General features: G+C 44.7%; 1 protein-coding gene across 7 annotated transcripts in view; it reads right to left on the bottom strand.

The window, feature by feature from the left end:
• Positions 1-26,255, bottom strand: part of CEP89 (centrosomal protein 89) — a 69,605-nt gene that overhangs the window by 36,886 nt on the left and 6,464 nt on the right. For 4 of the 7 annotated variants that reach the window (XM_070450999.1, XM_070451000.1, XM_070451001.1 and 1 more), the window contains exons 3-9: positions 21,019-21,177; positions 17,933-18,119; positions 8,348-8,450; positions 7,032-7,091; positions 5,525-5,553; positions 3,687-3,729; positions 525-743 (exon numbers count right to left, since the gene is read on the bottom strand). In XM_070450999.1, coding sequence (XP_070307100.1) covers positions 525-743; positions 3,687-3,729; positions 5,525-5,553; positions 7,032-7,091; positions 8,348-8,450; positions 17,933-18,119; positions 21,019-21,177 — 800 coding nt within the window. The remainder of the gene's footprint in view (positions 1-524; positions 744-3,686; positions 3,730-5,524; positions 5,554-7,031; positions 7,092-8,347; positions 8,451-17,932; positions 18,120-21,018; positions 21,178-26,255) is intronic. The other 3 variants (XM_070451004.1, XM_070451002.1, XM_070451005.1) reach the window with 2 other exon arrangements.

The following is a 26,255-nucleotide window of genomic DNA, read 5'->3' as shown; positions in this document are numbered from 1 at the left end:
TTCTTAATATATAAAGAGCTCCTATAAATCAACAAAAAAGATCAAAATATCTCAATCCAAAGTGGGAATATTTATGAAAGAGAAAGAAAATGAGCTGCAAAGATAATGAAACAAATATTCAACTTCATCAATAACAAAACAAATAGAAATTAAATTAAAACGGGATTTTTTTTTAACCAATCAAATTAGCAAGGAAATATAATCTTCAACACTGGTAAGTATATGGTGAAACAGACTTTTATATGGTGCTCATGGGGATAAAAACTGATACAAAACATATGTAAAATATTATGCTAAGAGCCAAAAGAAGTACTAGAATTTCTTCAGCATAATAAAAATGATACAACAGATGAAATCAAATTTCAACAAATATAAGGATATTAATGCAAGACCATAAATATCAAAACAAAATATCAAGAACATTAATATCAACAAATATTATAAAATGTTAACTTCCAAAATAAGTACAAAAATTTGAATTCCTGTTCCTTCCTGTAACAAAAGAACTAGATAGTTGTCCTCACCTTCCTGAGAGGATGCTTTCTCAACCTCTTTTGGCTTTCCATTTTCTTTTTTCATCCTTTCAAGTTTTAACTGTAGTTCTTTCATTGTTTTTTTTATTATGTTAAGTTCGTGTGTAAGGGTTTGATTTGCATTGTTTAGATGCAAATTTTCTTCTTTTAATTCCTCTAACTTTTCTTTGGTTATTTCTATACATCTTTGACGTGTTCTACCAGTTATATCTAAAAAAGGACAGGAAAAAAGTTTTAAAATACTAATTGATATTAACAATTTTACATCAGAATTACAGGAGACTATTTCAAAAACCAAAGGAGAAACTTCTTTGTGTCAGTGCCTGCAAAGAGACTGGCCTATACAGCAAAGACTGTGACCTGTTAAGACTACAGTGAGCAATAAGAAGAAGGATAACACAGGGGGAGGCAGAAGCCAGTGGAGGCCTTTGCTTATCATAATATGCAGAGTGGAGGTTGTATCCTGCAGGCCACCAGGAGCCAGAAAGCCTTTCAGCAGAAGTATGGAAAGAAGGGGATCTACTCTCAGATGAACTGCTGAGGCCAGCAGTGAATTAAGTGAACAGGAAGGAGGCCTAGCCCAGAGGCAGGAAGATCAGTCTGAAGGCTCCTAGAGTGGGGACCAAGAGGAAAGTGTTAGGGGAAGCACGCTGATTGAAACCGCCCACCCTGGCCAGGCACCATAGTAACCATTTGCATGAGTTGTTTTATGACAGGAGATCCTGATAAGGAATACGGAACTAACAAGCCACCACCAACCGGAAGAGTTCGGGAAAGGTCAAAAGGAGACACCGCGTGTCCGTCCACTTCCCAGAATCCCTCTCGCTAGCATCCATCTTGCTGAGCGATGCGTGCGCCACCAGGAAAGAATCTGAATTAGAATGATTGGCCAAAGACCACCTGGAAACTAATCCCATCACCATAAAACCCAAGACTTCGAGCCACAAGGCAGAGCAGTGCTCCTGGGTTCCCTTACCCTCCTGCTCTCCACCCAGGTGCCCTTTCCCAATAAAATCTCTTGCTTTGTCAGCACATGTGTCTCCTCGGACAATTCATTTCTGAGTGTTAGACAAGAGCCCAGTTTCAGGCCCTGGAAGGGGTCCCCCTTCCTGCAACAAAAGGACATGAGAGAATTTGGGGCAAAAATATGGCAGGGCTCAGCAGCTGATTGGGTGTGGGCAGTGAGGGCGGGGCAAGTCAAGAATGAGCAACAAGATGTATAGTTTAGAAGATATGGAGCCAGACAAGGAACCCAAGCCTGGCAGGGGGAGGGAAGCTCAGGTTAGGACACGGGTCCAAAGCTCTGAAGACAGCCTCAGCTGGCGAGGCGGAGGAGCCACCAGCATGCAGGTGTACTTGAAGGCACCAGGGTGAGAAAACCGAGGCTACAAAGGAATTGAGGAAGGAGCAGAAAAATTGGAGGAAAGCAGAGAGTGATATTCCACAGGGAGATCAAAGGAAGTGAGGACTACGATGGGCTTCTGGCCTGGGCAGAGCTTCTGTGTGCAGATGGAGGGAGGGATGCTGGCAGCTCCAGACAGCCTCCGCTGACCCCTGACACAGACATATCCAACACCTAGAACATGAAAGAAATGAGTAACTTCACAAGTACACCGAAAACAAGATGCAATCTGTCAGGAATCCAGGAAAGAAGACATTTTGAGATTAGACTGAAGATGGAAGGAGAGGTCAGATACGAGAGGGGGTGGGGGGCGCTTCCAGGGATGTGCCTTGCCCTGGCAGGTGGTGGGGACACAAAGTGGCCTAGAAAGGACTGGCGAGTTATCTGTCTAGAGTGCCAGACAGAGCAGCAGGGCTCAGGTCCCCCTGGGCCAAGCAGTACACATAAGCCCTGAGGACAGAGGCAGGCAGGCCCCAGGGCTGGAGAAACCTAGTTGGAAGAGGAGCCCGCAAACCCCCTGGCTGACGAAACACCCTGTCTATCCCCGACAGTCACTGGAGACAGACTGTACATCTGACAGCCCACTGGCTTCCCCTTCTGAGCAGCCTACAGTAATCAGATATGGCATCCCCAGAGAGCCAAACAGGGACTCCCGAGGACCAGGCGAGCACATCACCAAGAGCCATGGGGACTAAGGGAAGCACCAAAACCAGGTAACAGAGGACAGAGTTGGCTGCAGCACAAACTACAAGATTTGAGAATGAGTGCGGCTAAGATTCCAGAGAGATGATTGTCAATACTTAATAAAAATCATGCAAATAAAGAGCCTCATTAACAACAGAGATTCAAAGGATGCTTCTGAGCAGCAGAAGACACACAGTGAAGAATGAACCTGTGGGCCAGATGTCAGAGTCCCAGCAACATCTCAGAACGCAGCACCCAAAACACGGAGACAGAAGTGGTGAAAACAAAGCCAATCCGACACGGAGAACAGACAAAAGCCTTGGTACTTGCCAGGACTGTCAGACTACCGCTGCGAAGCATACAGGAAAGAATTTACAAGTCCACTCTGGCAGCTCATGAGGCTCCCCAAACTGCAGAGGGGAGAGCACGCCATAAAGCATCTCTAGACCCCTCAGCTCTGCCTCGAGCCCCTGAGCAGAGCCCCCATTTTCCTATGCCCCCTCTACCAGTGCATGTGTTGCGTGAGTGCTGAGTCACTTCAGTTGTGTCCCATCTTTGTGACCCTATGGACTGCAGCCCACCAGGCTCCTCTGTGCACGGGATTCTCAAGGCTTATCACTGGCACCACTTGGGAAGCCTCACCCTTCCAGGGTCTGGCCATGTATCCCCCCTCCATCAACCCCAGGCTTGAACACATCCCATGTGGACATATAGCCACCATCCAATGTTTGAAGGTTTGGATCTCTTTTTTTTTTGGGGGGGGGGGGGGTCACACCTCTTGGCATGTGGAAGCGTAGTTCCTTGATCAGAGATCGAACCCGTGCCCCCTGCATTGGAAGGTGGACTTTTAATCACTGGACCCACCAGGGAAGTCCCATGAACTCTCTCTTTTAAAGCAAACTTAAAACAAGTTCAACAAACTGCGATCTCTTTCCAGTTTCAAAAATGGGACAAAAGCAACAACCTTTACAGGAAAAAAAAAGTGATCTTTATTTTATGTGAGACTGTACTGGGTGTTCTCTGAGACATAAGTTTTTCAATCACAGTGAAATTCAAAAGGCAAATACCTGGGCAGAGCGGAGGTTTTTCACATAATGGTGGTTTTTCATCCTAGGGGAGGAAAAAAACCTGACAGTAATGAATCGAGTCTTAGCATCTTCTAAAAGTGGACGGGCACAGCATAGGTCATCATGCATCAAATATTTAAGCACTTCCCCCATCTTCATCTGGGCTCTTGTAGTTGATAGCTTGTTTTAGCTTTAGAAACTTCAATATTCACTGCTTCTTTTAAATGAACCCAAACCTTAACAGTCTTCCCCTCTTGGCAAGTTCTCTGAGCGGCAGGGCAACTCCTGCTCTCTTCCCGCCTTTCTGTCCATGAGTTCTGTGTCTTTTAATTGAAATATAGGTGATTTATAATAATGTACTAGTTTCATTGTATAGTAAAGTGATTCAGTTATATGTATATATTTTTCCAATTCTTTTCCATTATAGGTTATTACAAGATACTGAATATAATTCCCCATGCTACAGAGACCATCCATGTTGCTTATCTATTTTATACGTAGTACTGTGTGTTAATTTCATACTCCTATTTTGTCCCTCCTGTCTTCCCCTTTGTGACTGTAAGTTTGTTTTCTATATCTATGAGTCTACTTCCGTTTTGTAAATAAGATCATTTGTATTTTTTTTTGTATTAGAGTCCACATATAAATGATATCATGTAATATTCATCTTTCTCTGTCTGGCTTACTTCCCTCAGTACGACCATCTCTGACCATCCATGTTGCTGCGCGTGTCATTCTATTCTTTTTTATGGCTGAGTAATATTCCATTGTGTGCGTATATGTGTGTGTGTGTGAGAGAGAGAGAGAATATACACCATATCTTCTTCATGCACTCATCTGCTGATGGACACTTAGGTGGCTTCCATGTCTTGGCTATTATGAATAGTGCTGCTAAGAACACTGGGATATATGGATCTTTTTGAATTATGAGTTTTCACCTCTTCAAAATATATGCTCAGGTGTGGGATTGCTGGATGACATAATAATTAGTTTTTAGGTTTTTTAAAGGAACCTCCATACCATTTTCTACAGTGGCTACACCAATTTACATTTCCACTAGCAGGGTTCCCTTTTCTCCACACCCTCTCCCATGTTTATTATTTGTAATCAGTCACTGTGGTCATACGCAGGTCCTACGAGTGACAGGCCACCAGTTCACATTCTAAAACATGTGATGTGACTGTAGGTGCTGAGCAGAGATGGACAAAGAAAACTCTAACTGGTCTTCTCTCCTTGGGATATGCAAAAAGACCCCATAAGCTGCACAGAACCACGTTTTTAAAGCACTGAGAAAAGAATACAAGATCCTCCTTTTCAACTTGAAACTTAAGAGGAAAGGGAAGTCTTTGAATTTTTGTTCATTTTTCTACTACACATCAGCCTGATATTAAGTTTCTAATTTCTGCTGAAAAGTAGTTAAGGTTATAAATTAACTCTATTGAGAAGTTTTTAATTTTTAAACTCCTTTGACATCACAGAATTACAAAGTTAAGTAGAACTATTTCCATGTCTGCAAACTGGTTACTGTCTATTCATTCTACAAAGTAGAAAGCAAATGTAAGTGCTTTCTAACCCCTCAATACATTACATTCATTTCAAACTATGCAAAACATGAGTTTCTTCATGTTTTAAAACTATTTTTTAAAAAAACATTCAAAAGTGTACAAAGACAGAAGAAACAAAAACCAAACCAAAAAAGAAAAAAAAAAAAAAAAAAAACAGTCCATGGAAAAAGAACTCTTAACAGAAGCTTCTTCCCCCACAAATCACAAAAGTTGTTTTGAAATTATGGTAGAAATTCTATTTAAAAAGCAAATCCATTAAAAAAAAATTCTTACCTTTAATTTCAGAACAGAATGTTTTCCATCTGATCAAAACAGAGAGAGAAAACTTTGTAAAGTGGAGAAAGACATCTGACAGCTCTGAAGAGTACAATCGTAGGAACTCACCTGCCCACGAGCTGAACCAGCCCATGAGCCAGCCCAGCTCTGAACTGCCCACCTCACCCCCTCGCTGGTTCCTGACCGCCTCCACGGCTCACATGACTGCGGAGCTGAGGCCAAGCTCCTCAGTGTGACTGCGGGCCCTCCCCGCCTTCCCAGCACCCTTGCCCTGTGCCCTGCCAGTCCCCGCGCGGGCTAAGGGGCCCCTCCGCCCTGACTCCTCTGCCTCCAGCAGCAGTCCACTCGGTCAGATGCTGGTACCTCGACCAAAGGATGGCAGTGTCCAAGCTTCTTGGCTGGGTACCGCTAGGGTACAGGGTGGCACCTCAGGCTGGTAGCCTTCCGACAATAATTATCAGCAAGCATTTACGGAGCATGTTTTGCTTCATGTGTTTGCGTGCGTGCTTTATTGTTCAGTTGTGTCTGACTCTGTGATCCTGTGGACTGCAGCCTGTTACACTCCTCTAGGCAAGAATACTGAAGTGAGTTGCCATGCCCTTGTCCAGGGGATCTTCCCAACCCAGGGATTGAACCTGGGTCTCCTGCACTGGCAGGCAGGTTCTTTACCGGCTGAGCCGCCAGGGAAGCCCTGCTGTGCTTCACTCATACGACTGAACTCAGTCCTTGTAAGACTCAGACTTAGGAGCAGTGGGGTTAAGGAACTGGCCAAGTCTCACGCCACCTGAAAGTGACAATGTCCAGGGGCTTCTAATGCCCGCACCACAAGCCAAAAACCACGAAAGGAGCTTCCCCCTCTCCCAGCCACCACCTGTGCTCCAAGTTCATGTTGCCAAGCGTGCCAGTTATCAGCGCCTTGAACTTCCAACCCCTCCTTTACTGCCTGCTCCTGGTACTGCAGCGGCTCTGCTTTGTCGGGTGGTGCAATAATAAACTTCACCAGTAGAGGGTGGAGAAGAGACACCAGAGGAGGAAAGCGCTTGGGTTCCTCATTCCATGGGTCCCTCTTTCTCCCCCCCCCTACTCCCTCCTCCCCTCTTTCTAGACGACCAGCAGCACTTCCCCATGGGCGGCTCCTCCTGGAACTCCCCTACAGATGGCAGCCTTCCAGTGAATTCTGTTAGCACCACACCTAACTTTTCCACCTGCCCATGGGCCAGAGCTGCACCTTCCCCAGTGTCTCCATAGCAGATTCTCCAAATGGTCCTTCCCTCGGAGGCCCTATGTTAACTGCATAAGAAGCAGCTGTTCCCTCTGTCATTCCCATATTCTTTAGATTTATTTCTACCCCTTAATAGGCAATCCTGTTACAGTTAATAATTCTTGACATTAACCTCTCCCTGTTCAAATCACCATGGACTTTCTTTCCTTTTTTTCTCTGATTTGGCCACACAGCTCCCCAATCAGGGCTTGAACTTGGGAAGTTCACCAGGGAATCCCTCACCTTGTACAGGTACTTTCTGTCTCCTGATTAGTTCTGAGTGATAGTATGATGCATCAGGCACTAGAAAAATAATGCAGACATTGGAAAGTGGATGGATATGTATATATTCAGGATGTTATAAGATTTTTTTTAAAAAGGTAGTAAAATATCATGTATTTACATACACATTCTAAGCTGTTAAAATTATACTTGATGGAAGTACAATTATGTATATTTAACTTCATGTATTTCTATATTCTTTATAGTGAGAAAGTATTAATTCAAAAAGAGACATACTTTCTACTTGAACTTAACACACACATGGATTTTCCCACAAAGATAAAATATGCTGTCTAACCAAGTGGCATTTTCTGGCACAGGTATTAGTAGCTGGCACTCTGTCTTCCAATCAGTCCCCTTGTGGTGATTTATTTGAGAGTCTCCTTGAGCCCTGGGATTCCATGGTGGCTCAGACCATGAAGAATATGTCTGCAATGAGGGAGACCTAGGTTAAATCCCTGGGTCAGGAAGATCCCCTGGAGAAGGGAATGGCTACCCACTCCAGTATTCTTGTCTGGAGAATCCCATGGACAGAGGAGCCTGATGGGCTATAGTCCATGGGGTCGTAAAGAGCTGGACACGACAGAGCGACTAACACTTATCTGACTTACTTAACTCCATGAGCCCAAGCAATTCCCTGAGTGTCCTGATAAAGAAGTTACCGGTGCCCACTACATGCCAGGCTCTCCTCTCACTTCTTAAACACAAGCCACATACTAGGAAATGGAAAACGGCCTTTGCTATCAATGAGCTGAATTCTCTCACTGTGCCAAATGAAATATACAAAGGTATGCCATTCCAAAGTTGTATTATAAACATATCCATGCATTCACTCATCGAAATCACCTGAAATGACAGCCAGCCATGGGCCAAGCCCTGCTCCAGGCCCTAGAGCTAGCCTGGTGAACAAGACAGACAAGCTCACTCAGCCATCCCGAGGAGACCACTGCGCGCCCGTCCCTCACGGCACCGGTCGTGGGTGCAGAGAGGAAGGAGCGCATGGAGCTTCAGAGTCTGAGCCCTGATGCTCCCCAGGGACCCTCTCACAACTGAGAGAGTGACAAAGTGGACTCCAATGTGAAGGCCTTATACATTAAAGACAACCAAACACCCAGGCAATCATTTTTCACTGTATCCCAGGAAAAACAAAGCCCAGGGATATTCCCACTTAAAATCATGGAACCACGGAGGTGCAGTGGTTATACGTTCCTCCAAATTATTTATGACCATAAAATGCTTTTACATCAAATTTTTTTTAAACTTTTTTTTTTTTTTACCTTTTTCTTGTGTATTCTCCGGTGGAATAGGTGAGCTTGGAAACCCATCTTGTTCAGAAATACTTTGCTCATCTTCAGTGTCCACACCATGTGATGATGGAACCTTTTCGTTACAGAAGACAAAGAACAATACATGGTAAGTACTTCTCTATAAAACCTCCTCCCAACAAACTCAGCTGTCTTATTCCATACCCTCTCCACCGCTACCTCCCCTCCAAGACATAAAAGGACTACACCTGTGGGTCCCTTAGGAAAAGCCCAATGGCAAAGGCAGTGCATCCAAATTATGCTCAAGCCAGCTCAACCTTTTCGGCACCAGGGACCGACTTCATGGAAGACAGTCTTCCCACAGATGGAGGCGGGGGGTGGGGGATGGTTCGGGCAGTAGTGCGGCCACGGGAGCAGATGAGGTTTTGCTTGCCCACCCACCGCTCACCTGCTGCACAGCCCAGTTCCTACCAGGACGGTCGGCAGCCCGGGAGTTGGGGACTCCTGGCCTAAGCCATCGAGACCTTCAGAGCTGTGCCCGAGTCGGTCCCTCCCCATGCTACCCAGGCAGCCTGCCTTCCCCATTCCTGCCAGGGACCGACTCGGGACCAGGCGCTGCCTCCAGCCTGCTCTGTGCATTGCCAGCACCACCGTGCCCTGGTGCTGAGGCTGCGCAGTTCACCTCTACATGGGGCAAGAGCGGCCGACCTGCCCTGTGAGAATGCTCGCCAGGGCAACTGCTGGGGCTCGGGGCCCACTATGCCTGCTGGCTAGGAGTCCACTGTGAGTGTTTCCTGATGGAATGGGACTCTCCCCCCACCGCTGTCTGTGAAAAATTCCCTTGCGGGGTCACGAATGGTAGAGCTGCCCCTCACAGACCTGTGAGCCGGGTCTGGGACCACCCTGATAAGCAGGAGGCTGCCTCACTGGCAGGGCTCCGGGATGGGGCGGGGTGTGAGGACAGAGGCTGCCCTAGACAGAGAGCAGTGAACCAGGTCTTGGACGATAAGCCGAGGCTGGTGCTCCCTGGCTGGCTTCCCTTCCACTATCCTGACCCTTTGTAAAATCCTGTATGTGATCAGCCTGGCTTAGCTGTGCTGTGCTGCAGGCCATGGAAGGGCCATCCCCATGGCTGGGAACAGGGCAGCATTGACCAGCAAGATGCCCACAAGAAGGGGCATTTCAGGGCCAAAAGCTAAGGCTCACAGACCCACCAGACTGGGGGCAGAGGGCTCCGGGGTGACGCGGCTCAGAGCAACAGAAAGGTCTCCCACTCTACTCATCATTGAAGAAATTAAAAAGAAATGAACCTCTTAAGTTTTTAGCTCCTAGGAACTATCTGCCTTGTTTACCCTGTCAAAGGTATATTAAGCTACTCACTTTATTTAGGAAGAATGAAATACTAAGGCAACTCAAATACTTGAAAAGTGAAAGTGAAAGTCGCTCAGTCATGTCCGACTCTTTGCCATTCCATGGACTATACAGTCCATGGAATTCTCCAGGCCAGAATACTACAGTGGGTAGCTGTTCCCTTCTCAAGGGGATCTTCCCAACCCAGGGTTTGAACCCAGGTCTCCCACATTGCAGGCTGATTCTTTACCAGCTGAGCCACCAAGGGAAGCCCAAATACCATCATAACAATACCCTATTATGGAAAACTGCTTGTTAGTATCTACTAGTAACAAAGCTGATCGTACCTTATGGCTGATTATACCTTATGATTATACATACACCACTCATCAGTATATTTGAGTGGTACATACCCACCACATATGAATGTTCATAGAGCACTCTTCCTAAAAGCTCCAAACTGGAAACAACCAAATATCCACCCTTAGTACATAAGTTACTGGATGTTATAGCTGTCCCATGGGATATCACACAGCAATAAGAATGAACCAACAACTACCACACAAAATGAAAGAAGACTCTCAAAAACTCCAAAGCATACATAATGTATGATTAAAGTCATAGAGTCTTTAGAATGTGCTGTGTGCTTAGTCACTCAGTTGTGTCCAAATTCTTTGTGACCCCATGGACCACCAGGCTCCTCTGTCCCTGGGATTCTCCAGGCAAGAATACTGGAGTGGGTTGCCACGCCCTCCTCCAGGGGATCTTCCCAACCCAGGGATCAAACCCAGGTCTCCTGTATTGCTGGCAGATTCTTTACCATCTGGGCTACCAGGGAAGGACAAAACTAACCTCAGGTGATTTTTCTAAGATCTAATCTGCTCCTGGAGTCAGGGCAGTGGTTAACTCTGGGGGGAGGGGTGACTCTTCTCAGTCACAGAGGACTTTTACAGGCTAGCAGTATTGTTCTTCTTTTAATCTGGGTGGAGGCTACTTTGCAAAAATTCACTGAGCTGCACAGTTACAGCTTATGTGTCTTTTGTGTATATGTAATATGTCGATAAATAAGCCTAAGGAATTTGTGACAACATTCTAGAAACACTCTAAGGTTTTAACGCAAAGCATTGTTAAAACTACCAAATACTTCTGAGTGTGAAAATCACCTGGGTAACTAAAACAAAAACTGCCTGGGTACTGAAGGGAGAGAGGTGGAAGCCAGGCACCCCAGCCACAGTGCTGCCACCCCAGTGGCCAGGAGTGACTTTCCCGCATCCATCTGCAGCCCTGGCCTAAGCTCCTTCACCCTCCTCCTGGGGAGGATGCCAACTCCGATTATAAAGAGTAAAATGTACATGCTAGAATTTACAGGGTGATTATTAAGGGAAAAAAAAAAAACAGCGAATATAACTTTAAGCTAGTTGAGGGAAAGAAACAGAACTAAAAAATCCATCAATCCAAAAGAATGAAAGAAGAAAAAAGATACAGAGTAATAGGACAAGCAGGCAAAACAGAAACGACAGGTTTAAACTCAAATATACCCATGAATACATTAAATATTAAAGAGCCAAAAGTTCTAATAAAAAGACAAAGGAAAATTTTGTCAAATTTGGTTAACAAAAACTATATACTGCATTGAATTATGAACCTTTTTTTTTCGGGGGGGGTGGTTTGCAACATGTGGGGTCTTGGTTCCCCGATCAGGGATCAAACCCTCGTTCCTGCGTTGGAAGTGCAAAGTCTTAACCACTGGACCACCAGAGAAATCCCAAATTGAACACGTTAAATGGACGAATAGTATGATATTAATATGTAAATTATTTCCTGGTAAACTTAAAGAAAAAACAACTAGATGCTGTTTATAAAACACAGCTAAACATTAACAATGTAGGAAGGTTAAAATTAAAGGATAGAAATAAATAGACCGTGCAAATATCAAAGAAAGATGGAGAACATCAGACAAAAAAGACCTTAAGGCAGATCACACTTTCAGAGATAGAGAGGGTCACTTTATAGTGACAAACTGTTCAATTTACCAGAAGGATACGATTTTAAATTTGTACACATCTAAAAATGTAATCAGATGTAAAATAACACATCTTCCATGATTTCACACTTACACAGTTCAAAAGTTAACCTGTGGTATCTTTTCTTCCTTGGAGGTGAAAGTACAGTTTTGGACAACCCGGGAGCACAGCAAGCACGCTTCAGTGTCTAGATTCCTGTGACTGTGGGGCGAGCCGACTGTAAGAGCCGGCACTGGTGAACCCTGGGGATGCAGAGGGTCCAGCCCCAAACGGCGCTGGCACCTTCCCAGGAGCCTCTCCTCAGATCAGTGATGCCAACGTCGGAGCCCCACCCACAAAGACACAATAAACAGACACGACTGGTGGAGCAACAGAGGGGGCCAGCTGGCTCCACCTCGGGGTGAAGTCCAGGCAAGAGTGTGGTCAGACTGCGCAGAGAACTTGGGGGTGGGGGGTGGGGCCGCAGGCAGCTCTGATTTGTAAGGTGGACGGGCCTTGCGGGCCTGCAGTGGGACCTTTGTAGGTTTCACAACATGCTGGACCTCCCCTGGTGTGGGATGTTACAGTGAAGGAAACAAAACATTTGTGGATCCATGCCTCCTCACTGCTGTATGGAGGAGACCTCACTGCACTGCTAGAAGGTGGCAGGGTGCATTCTGAGTGGCTTTTGGAAATCGGCAGGAATGACAGCTTGGTGCCTGATCTGTTCTCCTGGCTTTCTACTGCCATCAGTGGGGGTCAAGCTCATACAGAGGTGCTCACATTGCTGGAGCAGAGTCAGTGGTCCACATGCATACACGCTAACCGTGGGGATGTGGATGTGGAAATGCAGACAGGGAGACTGCAGGCACTCAGCCCCACCCACTCAACAGTCAGCGCCCCTCTGTCTCCCTTGCTGAGAGAATCCTGATTTTGTCTGGTGCAAGTAGGCTCGAATCACAGTAATCCTTCTCTACTTAGCCAGTAAGCGGTCAAGGGATGGGCATGCGACCAATGAGCGTCCTGCTGGCAGGCTTCCAGAAAAAACGTTCCCTGTCATCAACAAAGCACTGCCTGGAGGACCATGCCCCACTTCCTTCTTCTGCGGGAAGAATCGGTTGCCTCTGGTGATCACAAAGAGCAGGCCAAGGGAATTTCAGGCTCCGGTGTTCAATAGGCAGCTGAAACAATTTTGGAATCGCCTACCTTTTCACTTTGTTATGTGAGAGTTAAATGTCCATTATTTAAAACTTCTATATGATTATTTGTAGGCAAGAAGATGATACAGACACAAAGTGACCACAGAGGCCTGTCCTGGAGAGAAGAGGAGGAATGCAACGGCAGGCTTAGGGGTGGTGTTTGCTTAAATGCAGCATCAAATGTTTTTATAAGACATGGAAATTCATGTATACTTGGGTAACAGAAAGAAAATCTTAAAGAAACTAAAAGTTAAAAACTACAGACAGAAAGGGGACACTCCCAATCCTCAACTGCAGCAGCAAGAGTGCCCACTATTCCTTGGTCTCCAGAAGTTTCTAGACATAACTGGTTCTCACACCTGCATGAATGACTCCTCTCTGGACCCAAGCATATGGCAGATACTCAAATACCTGTCTGTGGGCAGTTGGTTGAATAAATGAACAAATGAATGAATATATGGTATTTTATGACAAAATGCTCTGCAAATCCACAAACGCACCAAATAGCAAGAATGTGTGACAGAGGAGCTCTAATAACATCTTATCAGTGATTTCTATTTGAAAATGGTAGCAGGTATTCTGGGCTCCCCTTGTGGCTCAGCTGGTAAAGAAATCACCTGCAGTGTGGGAGACCTGGGTTCGATCCCTAGATTGGGAAGATCCCCTGGAGAAGGAAAAGGCTACCCACTGCAGTATTCTGGCCTGGAGAATTCCATGGACTGTATAAGCCCACGGGGTCACAAAGAGTCAGACACGACTGAGCGACTTTCACTTCCTTTCAGCAGGTATTCAAACTATACTCTCCTCACTTAAAACCTACTGAAATCAATTAAAGGAATGAAAAGAAAAAAAGAAAGCTTAGTCAATGGCCAGAAAACAGATACCAAACCTATGAAATTTGGAAGAGAGGGAGAATGTTAGAAGCCGCAAAACCTCCTCAGACTTCAGGAATACAGACGCTCTGACAGTCACAAAGTGTCACAGGTACAAAGGTTCAGCATGATCCTCCAACGGATGCGCTGACAAGGATGTGACAGTCCCAGGAGACATACAGTCATTCCCACGGGGCAGATGGGAGCATTGGCGAGGCCGTAGGGAAATGCTGAGAGAGCCCACCTTTACTCTCCAGAACCCAACTCTGTGCTCTGAAAGAAGCTAGAAACAGAACAGACTGACATGAGGAATAAAAGAGATCCAGAAGATCAAGAAAAGTGATAATGCAGGACTTCCCTGGTGGTCCAGTGGCTCAGCCTCCACACTTCCAATGCAGGGGGCCCAGGTTCAATCCCTGGTCAGGGAACTAGATTCTACATGCCCCAACTAAAGATCCCTTGTGCCACAATGAAGACCCAGTGCAGTCCAATAAATAAACAAAAATATTTTTACAGGAAAAAAAAAGTGATGAGGCCACAGGAAAATGTGACATAAATCAGCAGAACTCAAAAAAGCAAAAGGCAAAGTGAAATAAATACAGAGGCAAAAGTTATCCCGTGTGCACGCTCAGCTGCTCAGTCATGTCTCTCCCTTTACTACCCCATGGACTGTAGTCTGCCAGGTTCCTCTGTCCATGAAATTTTCCAGGCAAGGATGCTGGAGTGGGTGGCAAGAAGCCATAAGACACAGTGACAAAGTGCTGAGAGAGATAAGGGAACACACAGGAAATCACACAAAGTGATGTTGAGAAGAAAATGGAGGGACAAGGGATCAGAGAAAAGTTATCAGACACGGAAGACAAATAAAGGAGACCCAACAAATGCATATCTTGTGTTCCCAAAGGAGAACGGAATGAACAAAGATAAAATAAAAGAGGGGAGGAACTATTTCCCAGAGAATAAAAAAGGGAGTGAAAAATCTGTCTCTTCAGAATTATGTAAACTAGATTTCAGGAAAGAAGGACAGAAAATAATAAACACCACTGTTAATCCTAGTGAAATTACTGAACTTCAAAAGATGAACCTACGAAAGTTATCAGGCAGAAAAATCAAGTGACCTCAGAGGAGAGAAGAAGGCTGTAACCCCTTCTCTGCTGCCACTCTAGGCCATCCTCTCAGAAAGGTTATATATGGTCCCATGCGACCAAGTACCCTTCCTTTGTAGCATTCATCATAATTCTAATGGATTAACTTAATTGTGGGACCAGGGACCCTTGTACTGATTCTCCAGCATCTAGCACATGCCTGGTACTCATCAAATGCTGGACAAATAGGTGTCAAATTATTTACTGACCCAAAGACAATGTCCACACCGACAGTCCTTTACAGGATCGAGACGCTGAGGCACAGGGAGGTTATCTGACTTCCCAAGTCAAACACCTGGGAAGCAGAGAAGCCGGGACTTGGACTCGGATTTCTGAGTGCCCCGGCACTGCTCCTGTTGCTGGGCTCACGTATCGTGCAAACTGACCACACATTCACACAGCCCGCTTCCCCTCCAGCCTTACTTTTTGTGGCACCAACAAGAAAACTGCTGAAAACAAGACTTGCTTTCCATTTGCTAGGCCATTTCTGGGTGGGTGCACACTTCGCACGAAGATGTTTGCCCAAACTACCCTGAAACACAGAAAGAGGCATGAGGCAGAGACTTATACCCAAACTGCCTGATGTGGCCTGGTCCGTGTCCTTATCTTACTAGTTTTGATTAAAAAGAATAAAGGCATAAATTATTTACCTGAGATTACAAAATGCTTATAGTAAAACTAAGGAGCAAACAAGGAGTAAGTGTCTACAGTAAAAATAATACTTAAAAAAAATAAACTAAACCATACTCCATAGGCAATCTCCTTCACTGCTAGCTCCATCTAGTGATTAAACAGTAGTTTTATATGCACCACATACCGATTCGTTTCAAAGATATGTATTTTAAATCCTCAAAAACAAACAAAAATCTTTATGTCTAGCTAACAGTCTTGAGAGGCACAAGGACTGTCAACACAAATTCTGATTCTAAATAGGAGAAACAGGTTGTCCTGAGCCGAATCTTGCCTCTGCCACTGGGTGGTAGGCTGGATGATCCCGAGCAAGTCATTTATCCTGTTCTCTCACACGTGTACCCCCACAGGTGTGAAGTAAATGAAATGGCATGTGTGAGCTGCGTGTGTGTGTGTGTGTGAGCCACTCAGCCATGTCCGACTCTCTGTGACTCCAAGGACTGTAGCCCGCCAGGCTCCTCTGTCCATGGAATTCTCCAAGTAAGAATACTGGAGTGGGTAGTCATTCCCTTCTCCAGGGGAATCTTCCCGACCCAGGGATCAAACCCAGGCCTCCTGTGTTACAGGCTGACTCCTCACCGACTGAGCCACCAGGGAAGATATCAGATGCTCAGAAAAAGTCAATGTGTCCTCTTCCCCGTGAGGTACTGATCCTGAGACCGTGGGAAACTGAAATCCCGTTCCAGCTTCAGGGCCCTTTCATTCGTTCCTCCGCAGGTTATGATGAGACCTTTCAACTGCAGTCACTTACTAACACTCCACCTCTGGCTCCGCTCCTGGGCTGTACGAGGAAAGGCTTTCCTCTTGGCTGGCATGTGCAGAAAGGTGGAGACCTGCATCCACACACTGCTGCTGGGAAGGCAAATGGGAACTACTGCTTTGGAGGACAATTTGGCAACAACCAGTGAGGTACACGTATCAAGTGTGCAATGGAATAATCTAAATATTCACCAGTAGGTGAGCGGATAAATAAACTAACCTGTATGCAACTCAAAAAACTACAAAGCTGAGAGGAGGAAAGATGGGTTCCTGTATGGTGACCTCTGTACAATTAAATATATATACATATAGTAACATTTGTTTCCTGATACTTATTTGCAGCAAAAGAATAAAAACAGACTTCCAGAACACATCCCAAATCCAGGAGGAGATGGCCTTCCAGAGATGAAGCAGATGGGAGAGAAAGATTTCAACCTTAACCGTAATTTTCTTTTACTAAAACTTGGAAGCAAAAAAAAAAAAAAAGATAAGATGTCAGTACTTGCTCATCCTGGAGAATGAGAACACTAATGTGTTACATTATGTTCTGTATCTCAACTGTGGGGGTGCCCGGCTACGGAAAATGCACGTGTTCAGCTTTAATAGACGGCGTCAAACAGTGCCCCTGACAATGGTGGTGCCAACTCCCACTCCCACAGCCCCTCTGCATCCTCCCCAATCCTTGACACTGTTAATTGCCTTGCTCTACTTTCCAAATTTTTAAAACAAATTTCTGTACTGTACATGGGTCCTCGAGCCACTCACACATGCACCCTATGAATGTCAGCTACTGTGGAGAGACATGTGATGATGCTCCTTGTCAGGCCTGAGTCTGAATAAACACTGCAACATATACATACGGAAAAGTGATGGGAAAATTAGCTCAGGGAGGGGGAGTCAAAGGGAAGAGCAGGATGACAAGCACTGGGTGGAAACCCATGTTAAAGACGTGAAGATGTTTCTCTCTGTTTTTGTAGGATTTGTCTCGAAAGATGAAGGAGTTTTAAATTTTGGGTTTCCTGGGTAGATCAGCTAGTAAAGAATCCACCTGCAATACAGGAGACTCTGGTTCAAATCCTGGGTCAGGAAGTTCCCCTGTAGAAGGGACAGGCTATCCGCTCCAGTATTCTTGGGCTTCCCTGGTGGTAAAGAATCTGTCTGTAGTGCAGGAGACCTGGGTTTGATCCCTGGGTTGGGACGATTTCCTGGAGGAGGACACGGCAACCCACTCCAGTATTCTTGCCTGGAGAATCCCCATGGACAGAGGAGCCTGGCGGGCTACAGTCATGGGATCACAAAGGAAAGAGCAGGATGACTAGCATCAGATAGAAACCTATGTTAAAGATGTGAAGATGTTTCTCTCTGTTTCTGAAGGACTTGTCTTGAAAGATAAAGGAAAGAGCTTTAAATTTTAGCCTAATAACGTAGAAAATGAGACTGGACCAATGATAAAAAAATAAAAAATAGGCCCCCAAACAAAAGCCATTAACAGCTGAAGAGAGAAAAGGGACCTATTTTCTATCGCTTTCCTGTGAGTTAATGTCACGGTGCAGAAGAAACGGGGGAACGCGACATGCACCTGGTTTCTGTGTGGCGCGGCATACACGGCGTCGCTGAGACTTCCCCCTTCCTTGCGAGCGCTGGCATCTCCAGACTGCCTGCGGCTGGATGACAGGCAGGAGTCAGTGTCCTCGTCCTCCTCGTAGCCCACCATTTCAAAGGATGGCAGAGAAGATCTTCTTCCCGCTTCATTCTGCCAGTGCGGTCTGTATTAGAACATGCAAGATCAAGACAGAAGAACAAGCCACTTAACAGCTCACACTGGCTTATATACTTGTAGTAAATCACCGTCTCCAAGTCCCACTGTGACGTACTATGACCACATGACAAGATAGGGAGAAGCTAAAGGGTGAAACCATCCGCTGTTCCATCTCTTTGTATACTGGTAGAATTTCTTTCCAGTTTTTCACCTAGATTTTTATAGTTATAATCACTGTATACATATACAACTTGCCTCCTTGTTAATAAGTCTTTAAAGTCAGACTTGAGTAGCTACATCAATTCGGTCAGCTATTCCCCTTACTTAGGTTCCCCTCCCGCCTAGATTTTACTGACACAAACAGCTCTGCAAGGAACATTAACGCGCAATCTCTTCTGGATTGAGGATTCAACTCATAAAACAACTGTATGGAGAAAGGCTGAGGCAAGCAGTACTAACATTTCATAGGTCCACATGCATTTCCACACAGAATCACTTCCCCAACCTGTGACTATGTCAGTAATAATTGTCTAAAACTTGCCAAAAGAATGTAAGTGAATGGCTAATTCATTTCAATGTATGACAAAAACCACTACAATGATGTAAAGTAATTAGCCTCCAACTACTAAAAAGAAATGGAAAAAAAAAAAAAGAATGTAAGTGAAGTGAAACTCGCTCAATTGTATCTGACTCTTTGCAACCCCATGGACTGTATAGTCCATGGAATTCTCCAGTCCAGAATACTGGAGTGGGTAGCCTTTCCCTTCTCCAGGGGATCTTCCGAACCCAGGGATCGAACCCAGGTCTCCCACATTGCAGGCAGATTCGTTACCAGATAAGCCACAAGGGAAACCCAAAGAATGTAAACCCCACTGCAAAAATGTGCATTTCTTACTGAGACTGGGTGTTTTTCCATATATTTGTGTGTGAGTCTTGGTTCTTCTATTGTGAATTATCTGCTCATGTCCTTTGTCCCTTCATCTACTCTGATTCTCGTACATCCATTCCAATTTGAAATGAACTTTTCCACCTACAAAAATTAAAACTCTGACTGTGTATTTACTAGAAATATTTTCCCAATTCTGTTGATTTTATTTTGGCTATGTAAATTTTTTTAAACATGCAGATGATATTAAAAAAAATTTTTTTTTAACCTTCCAAATTCTTAGCTCAGAAGTAAAGAGTAGTCATCTCCCTCTGAGAGGTTTGATTAGACTGGATATAGGACTTTGTTATCTTATTTCTATGTATATACAAATTAAGCCTCTCGTTCAATGGGAATTTGTTTTGGTGCATGAATTATGCAAGGCTGAAACCTGATTTTTTTCTAATGCTGCTAATGAATAAACTGTTGAATACTGTCCTTTCCCTTTGATCTGTGGGGCTGCTTTTATTAGAGATTCAATATGCCTGCAAACACTAGGCTCACCTCAGGGCATTCTTGTGCACCTCTTATCGCTGATCCAACACTCCTTTAACTACTTCAATATGTCTTAAAATATGATGGGGCTAATGTAGCCCTCCCTGAGTCAATATTCTTCCCTTCTAGATACCCTTTTACAGTCTTATCTGTATACAGATAAGAATACAGATTATTTTTTCCAGTGAATTTCAAAATCACTTCCTCATCTTCAGCTTTTATTCAGCCAAAGTATAAATTCTCAGCAGGAGAAAAAGAGGCTATATTCAAATATCTCAAAAATGGAATCAAGATTAAAATGCAAAAATATAAACACATCCTAGTGTAGCTCAGTCAGTAAAGAATCCACCTGCAATACTAAAATCCACCTGCGATACAGGAGACCCAGGTTCACTTCCTGGGTCTGGAAGATGCCCTGGAGAAGGAAATGGCAACCCACTCCAGTATTCTTGCCAGGAAAATCCCATGGACAGAGGAGTCTGGCGGGCTACAGTCCATGGGGTTGAAAGAGTCGGACATGACTTAGCGACTAAACCATCAACATCCTAGAAGGAAATATGTGAGCATTTGTATAACACTGCAATAAGGAAAATCTTTCTAGATTTGACAATAATGTCAGAACTACAAACACTGATACTTCTTACTACATAAAAAATACAGAATTTTTTGGTATGTTAAAAAAAAACAACTCAAATATCAAAATTGAATAAACATGGCAGATAAAAGTCAAATCTGATAATGTATTCCTCACTCCAAACCCATGAGCCTTTAAAGTGTCTTCTTACTGATCCCTGGGGAAACACCAAACCTTGGAACAGGATGCCAAAGGTCCCCCAGCCTGCCCACTCCTCCAGCACCATCTCAGAAGACTCCCCACCTCACTTGACTCCTCCCAGCCACAAATATCTTCCCCTTCAGATGCTCACACGTGTCATACTCCCTCTTCTCTGTCTAAAAAGCTCATCCCGGCCATGCTGACCACCTCCCAGCCCTCAGGCCATTCCCAGCTGGTTCTGGCACATCCCACAGCTCTCCCCCAGTGCCTCCTCCCTCGGGAAGAAACCTTCCTGATCCTTAGCCGTTTGTCAGCGCTAACCCAGCTCAAGCAATAGAGAAAATGATGTTAAAGAAGAAAGGTTACAGTAGAGGCATCAACAAAGGTAAATTCAACAGTGTGACCGGTCAGAGAGGACACTCACGAGAAGCTGTGACTGACAACTCGCCATCTAAGGTTATGGCTAAAAGCAGCACTGAATTCATCGGCTCGGTGCTGCCACCAGTGTCTTCATAAGCTATAAATTAACAAGATCCACTCTGGAGAAAATCTGGATACAATTCAAGACTGATTAATGTTCCGGGACACTATTTCTTTGACATGGTGATGAAAACCTGCGTGCTAAGCTCTAGTCACAACCACACACACGCGCGCGCAGAGCTGCTCCCCCTCTGCCCTGAGAGGAAGCCGAGCCCAGGACACGGTCCTTACGGATGCCTCAGCTCTGAGGTAGTGGCGTAGGGCTCGATCAAACTGTCCTTTTCCATGTAGGTCATGTCGCTCTCAGAGTGGGATCTCCGGCGAGGCTGAGGAATGGCAACGGTCCGGCCAGTCAGTGTCGTCGCTAGAATGGCTGCGGCCAGAGCAGATCTGTGGACAAAATCACCGCAGTGAGTCAGTGAGACACGAACCCTCAAGTTGCAGGTTGAACAACAGGACACGTGAATTAATCAAGGTTTACTTTCAGCTCTACAGTGTTCAGAGCGTATCTACTGACTATATGCCTGCCGTCAGCCACTGCTTCATTCTCACAGCAACTGCATGAATAGATAATATTGTCATCTCCGTTTTTCACAGACATTAAATGACTTGTCTAAGCTTTCCTAGTTAATGGAAGATGAAACCAGGTTTGTGATCCAAGCAGTCTATATTCAGGTAGCATTCCTATTAGAATGAAAGATCGGAATGGGGGGAAAAAAAAGAGAGAGAGAAATAAAAAGATATCAAAGAAATGAAAAGGAATTTGAAAGTCTTGCAAACTATTCAAAACTATAATACAGGAAGGTGTGAAAATGTTAGTTGCTCAGTCGTGTCTGACTCTTTGCAGCCCTGTGGACCGCAGCCCGCCAGGCTCCTCTGCCCGCGCAATTCTCCAGGCAGGAACACCAGAGTGGGCAGCCGTTCCTTTCTCCAGGGCATCTTTCCAACCCAGGGATCAAACCTGAATCTCCTGCACTGCAGGCAGATTCTTTACCATCTGAGCCACCACGGAAGCCTATAATAAAGGAAAGAAGGGATAACAGGTTTTCCCTCCCACCTGAAAAATCAAAACAAACAATTAACTGTCCCAGCGTGCTGCCTGAGCGGGTGTCCGGGTTACAGCAGAGAGAGGAAATGCGGCGGAGCAGGACAGACTCTCAGCTGTGGGGATGGAGTGGAGGGTCGGTGAACACCAGCGCAGATAGAGTCTGCAGGACAGGGTACCAGAGAGGAGAAAGCTGAGCGGAGAGAACTCCGGAAACCTGCAGGAGGCCCCACCGAGAGCTCGCAGAATGCTCCTCAGTGCCTGAGGGCAAGGACACTGCCCAAGGCGGGGGCAGACCCACCCAGGAGGATTGGAGCGGCAGTGCCAGGCGCTTACACACGGCTGCGGACAGCGCCTGCTCCCGCCAGGCAGATGGGAACCCGTGGTAATCTGGGGGACACTGGTACAGCACTCTGAAAGTAGTGGAGAATGAACAGCCCTAGATTGAAAACTGCTCTGACCCTGCCTAACAAAGCATGAAAGCAAGACTCAAAAGATCAGTTCCACGTAATTTAACTGTCTCCCAGAACAAAATTCAACTAGACCTATAGGAATACAAAAACACCCAGCACTCAGGAGGTGAAACTCACAACAGTGTCCAGCATGCAATCAAAGATAACCAGACATGCAAAGAGACAGAAAAACATGACCTAAAATGAAGAGAATAATCGATCAAAACCCATCCAGAACTGAACTCACATTAGAAGCAGCAGAGACAGACGTTAAGACAGTTATTATAATTGTGTTTCATATGTTCAAAAAGCTAAGCAGGAACATGGAATATTATTTAAAAGACCTGAACTTCAGGAGATGGAAATTACATCAGATGGGATCAACAGTTAGGTTACATATTGCAGAAAAATTAGTGAAACTTGAAGGTAAAACAATAGAAAATAACCAAAATGAAACACAGAGGAAAAAAAAAAGAGAATAGTAAGATCTGAGATTAAAAAAGGTATTGGTTCATGTTTTAAGCCACTACATTTTGGGAATTCTCTGGCAGTTCAGTGGTTAGGACTCCTTGCATTCACTGCTAAGGGCTTGGGTTCAATCCCTGTTCAGGGAACTAAGATCCCACAAGCTGCTCGGCATGGCAGGAAAAAAAAAAAGCCATTAAGTTTTGGTGTAATTAGTCATATGCCCAATAAATAATTTTCATCAAATGGTGCTGGAACAACTGACTACCCACATGCAAAAAAGACTTCCCCAGCAGCCCAGTGGTTAAGAATCCATTGTCCAATGCAGGGGATGAAGGTTCAATCCCTGGTTGGGGAACTAAGATTTCACATGCCCCCAGGCATCTAAGCCCTTGAACTGCAACTACTGAGCGCACGTGCCCTGGAGCTCGCTCGGACACATGCCAGAGCTAGAGAGGAGCCTGCATGCTGCAACAAAAGAAGATCCTGTCTGCTGAAACGAAGACCCAATGCAACCAAAAATAAATAAGTAAATAAAAACATTTTTAAAAATAAACAAACATGATGGAATTATATTTTTTTAAAAAGTGAACTTGAATCCATACCTTGCACACCATATACAAAAATTAATTCAAAACGTATCACAGACCTAAATGTAAAGGCTAAAAGTATAAAACCTCTAAAAGAAACTATAGGAGAAAATGCTTTATGACCTTGGGTAGGCAAATATTTCTTAGATATGGCACTGAAATCATGATCTATAAAAGAAAAAAGTTCACAAGTTGAACTTCATAAACATTAAGAATTTCTGCTCTCTGCAAAACTGTTAGGAAAATGAAAAGACAAGACACGGATGAGAAGAAAATATTTGCAAATCAGGTATTTGATTTAAAAACTTATTTTATATTCAGTAATAGTCAATCCTAAAGGAAATCAATCCTAAATATTCATTAGAAGGACTGATGCTAAAGCTGAAGCGCCAACAGTTTGGCCACCTGATGAGAAAAGCTGACTCACTGGAAAAGACCCTAATGCTGGTGAAAGGTTGTTGCTGAATGATAAGATGCCGGGATTCTTGGCCTCCGGAGGAGACAATTCAATCTGGGGCCAGAGACGAGGCTGGATCGCTCAGAGCTTTTGTGTAATCAAGTTTTATTAAAGTATAAAGGAGATAGAGAAAGCTTCTGACACAGGCATCAGGAGGGGGCAAAAGAGTACCCCCTCCTAGTCTTTAGCTGTATGTTATATAGTCACTCACAGTCTGTTAATGAAAAGAAAGGAATATCATAAAATTCAGAATGGCACCAGATAATTCATCCTTGGCCATAAAACTATTGACTTGAATCTTGTAGAAGGGCAGATTACCATACAAATAGTTTACATATATTAAGGAACAATATCTGAGTAAGTAGGTTAGGCCGTTTGTCGAACCAACTTGAAGATAGAGTCTGGGGTACATTAACACAGCTTAAGACAATATTTCCATAAGAAAAAGAAATGTATTGGTTAACTCAAGGTTTGAGAGTAGTTAGCTTCATGTGAAACCAGGTGTCATGGCAACACAGCATTTTAAGAGAAACCTCCTTTTAAATTTGTATAGAGAAGGAAAAAACATATCGCTGGTTTGTTTCCTCCTGCTGCTTAGGAGAGATAAAAATGTCTGGCACTTGCAGCCTATTTCCTCCGTTTGGAGACCCCTGGCCTTCCTGCCTGTTACCCTCTCACTGGGAAAGATCGAAGGCAGGAGGAGAATGGGAAGAAAGAGGATGAGATGGTTGGATGGCATCACCGACTCAATGGACACGAGTTTGAGCAAGCTCTAAGAGTTGGTGATGGACAGGGAAGCCTGGCGTGCTGCAGTCATGGGGTCGCAAAGAGTTACACACGACTGGGCAACTGAATGGAACTGAATAGGAAAACAATTCAATTTTTTGAAGTGGGCAAAAGATGTTAACAGATTGTTTACCAAGAAAGATATACAAGGGCAAATGAGCATATCAAAAGACGCTCAACACCATTAGTTAGTAGAGAAATGCAAAATAAAACCATAAGGATACCACTACACACCTATTAGAGTGTCCAAAAGTTCCAAGACTGGCCAAGATCATCCCTTCAACCCGGACCTGGCACAACGGCTCCCACAAAGCGAGACAGCGAGAGGAGGTGGTCAGCCAGCCATCAACAAGGCGATGGCCAGAGAGTACCCCACCAGCATGCACAAGACATCCAGGAAACAAGCTTCAAGAAAGGTGGCCCTGGGAACCCCTGAAGAGATCCAGGAATCGGCCAGGAAGTTGACAGGAACTATACAGGTGTGCACACTGATTCCAGACTCAACAGAACTGTCTGCACCAAAGGGATAAGGAATGTCCTATACTTTATCAGTGTGGTTGTCCAGAAGGGGTAATGAAGATAAAGATTCACCAAACAAGCTCTGGACATTGCTATCTATGCCCTGGTCACTCCTTCAAAGCCCTACAGACAGGGGACTTTCCCGGTGGTCCAGGAGTTAAGCATGCGCCATGGCACACAGGGGACACAGGTTCCATCCCTGGTCAGGCCATGAAGATCCCGCACGCCACACAACAACTACGCCCACATGCCAACTGCCGCAACTACAGTGTCCGTGCACCACAACTAAAGATCCCCTAGGATGCGGTGAAGGCCCTGTGCAGCCAAATAAATAAACACTTTTTAAAAAGATTACAAAAAGTCTCTATACAGTCAACATGAACGAGAACTAACACCTAATCGTCAAATAAAGTTATAAAACCACACACACACACCTGACCAAACCAAGTGTTGGTAAGGATATGAAGAAATGGATGGAAACTCACACTGCGCTGGTAGGACCATACATAGAATAATAATTTGGGAAATAGTTTGGCAGTTTCATAATAGGTTAAATATTATCCTGACTACGCTAAAGCTTTTGGCTGTGTGAATCACAACAAACTGTGGGAAATTCTTCAAGAGATGAGAATACCAGAACTTACCTGTCTCCTGAGAAACCTGTGTGCAGGTTAAGAAGGAACAGTTAGAACTGGACATGGAACAACAGACTGGTTCCAAATTGGGAAAGGAGTACGTCAAGGCTGTGTATTGTCACCCTGCTTATTTAACTTATATGCAGAGTACATCATGTGAAATGCCAGGCAGGATGAATCACAAGCTGGAATCAAGATTGCTGGCAGAAATATCAACAACCTCAGATAGGCAGATGATACCATTCTAATGACAGAAAGTGAAGAGGAACTAAAGAGCCTCCTGATGAGTGTGAAAGATGAAAGAGCTGGCTTGAAAGTTAACATTCGAAAAATGAAGATCATGGCATCCAGTCCCATCACTTCATGGCAAATAGAAGGGGGAAAAGTGGAAGTAGTGGCAGATTTTATTTTCTTGGGCTCTAAAATCACTGCAGATGGTGACTGCAGCCATGAAATTAAAAGACACTGTCTCCTTGGAAGGAAAGCTATGACAAACCTAGTCAGCCTATTAAAAAGCAG

Source organism: Odocoileus virginianus, chromosome 20, assembly GCF_023699985.2.
Source record: "Odocoileus virginianus isolate 20LAN1187 ecotype Illinois chromosome 20, Ovbor_1.2, whole genome shotgun sequence".
Classification (NCBI taxonomy): domain Eukaryota; kingdom Metazoa; phylum Chordata; class Mammalia; order Artiodactyla; family Cervidae; genus Odocoileus; species Odocoileus virginianus.
The sequence above is the reverse complement of the archived record's forward strand: the minus strand, read 5'-3'. Positions and strand labels throughout refer to the sequence as shown.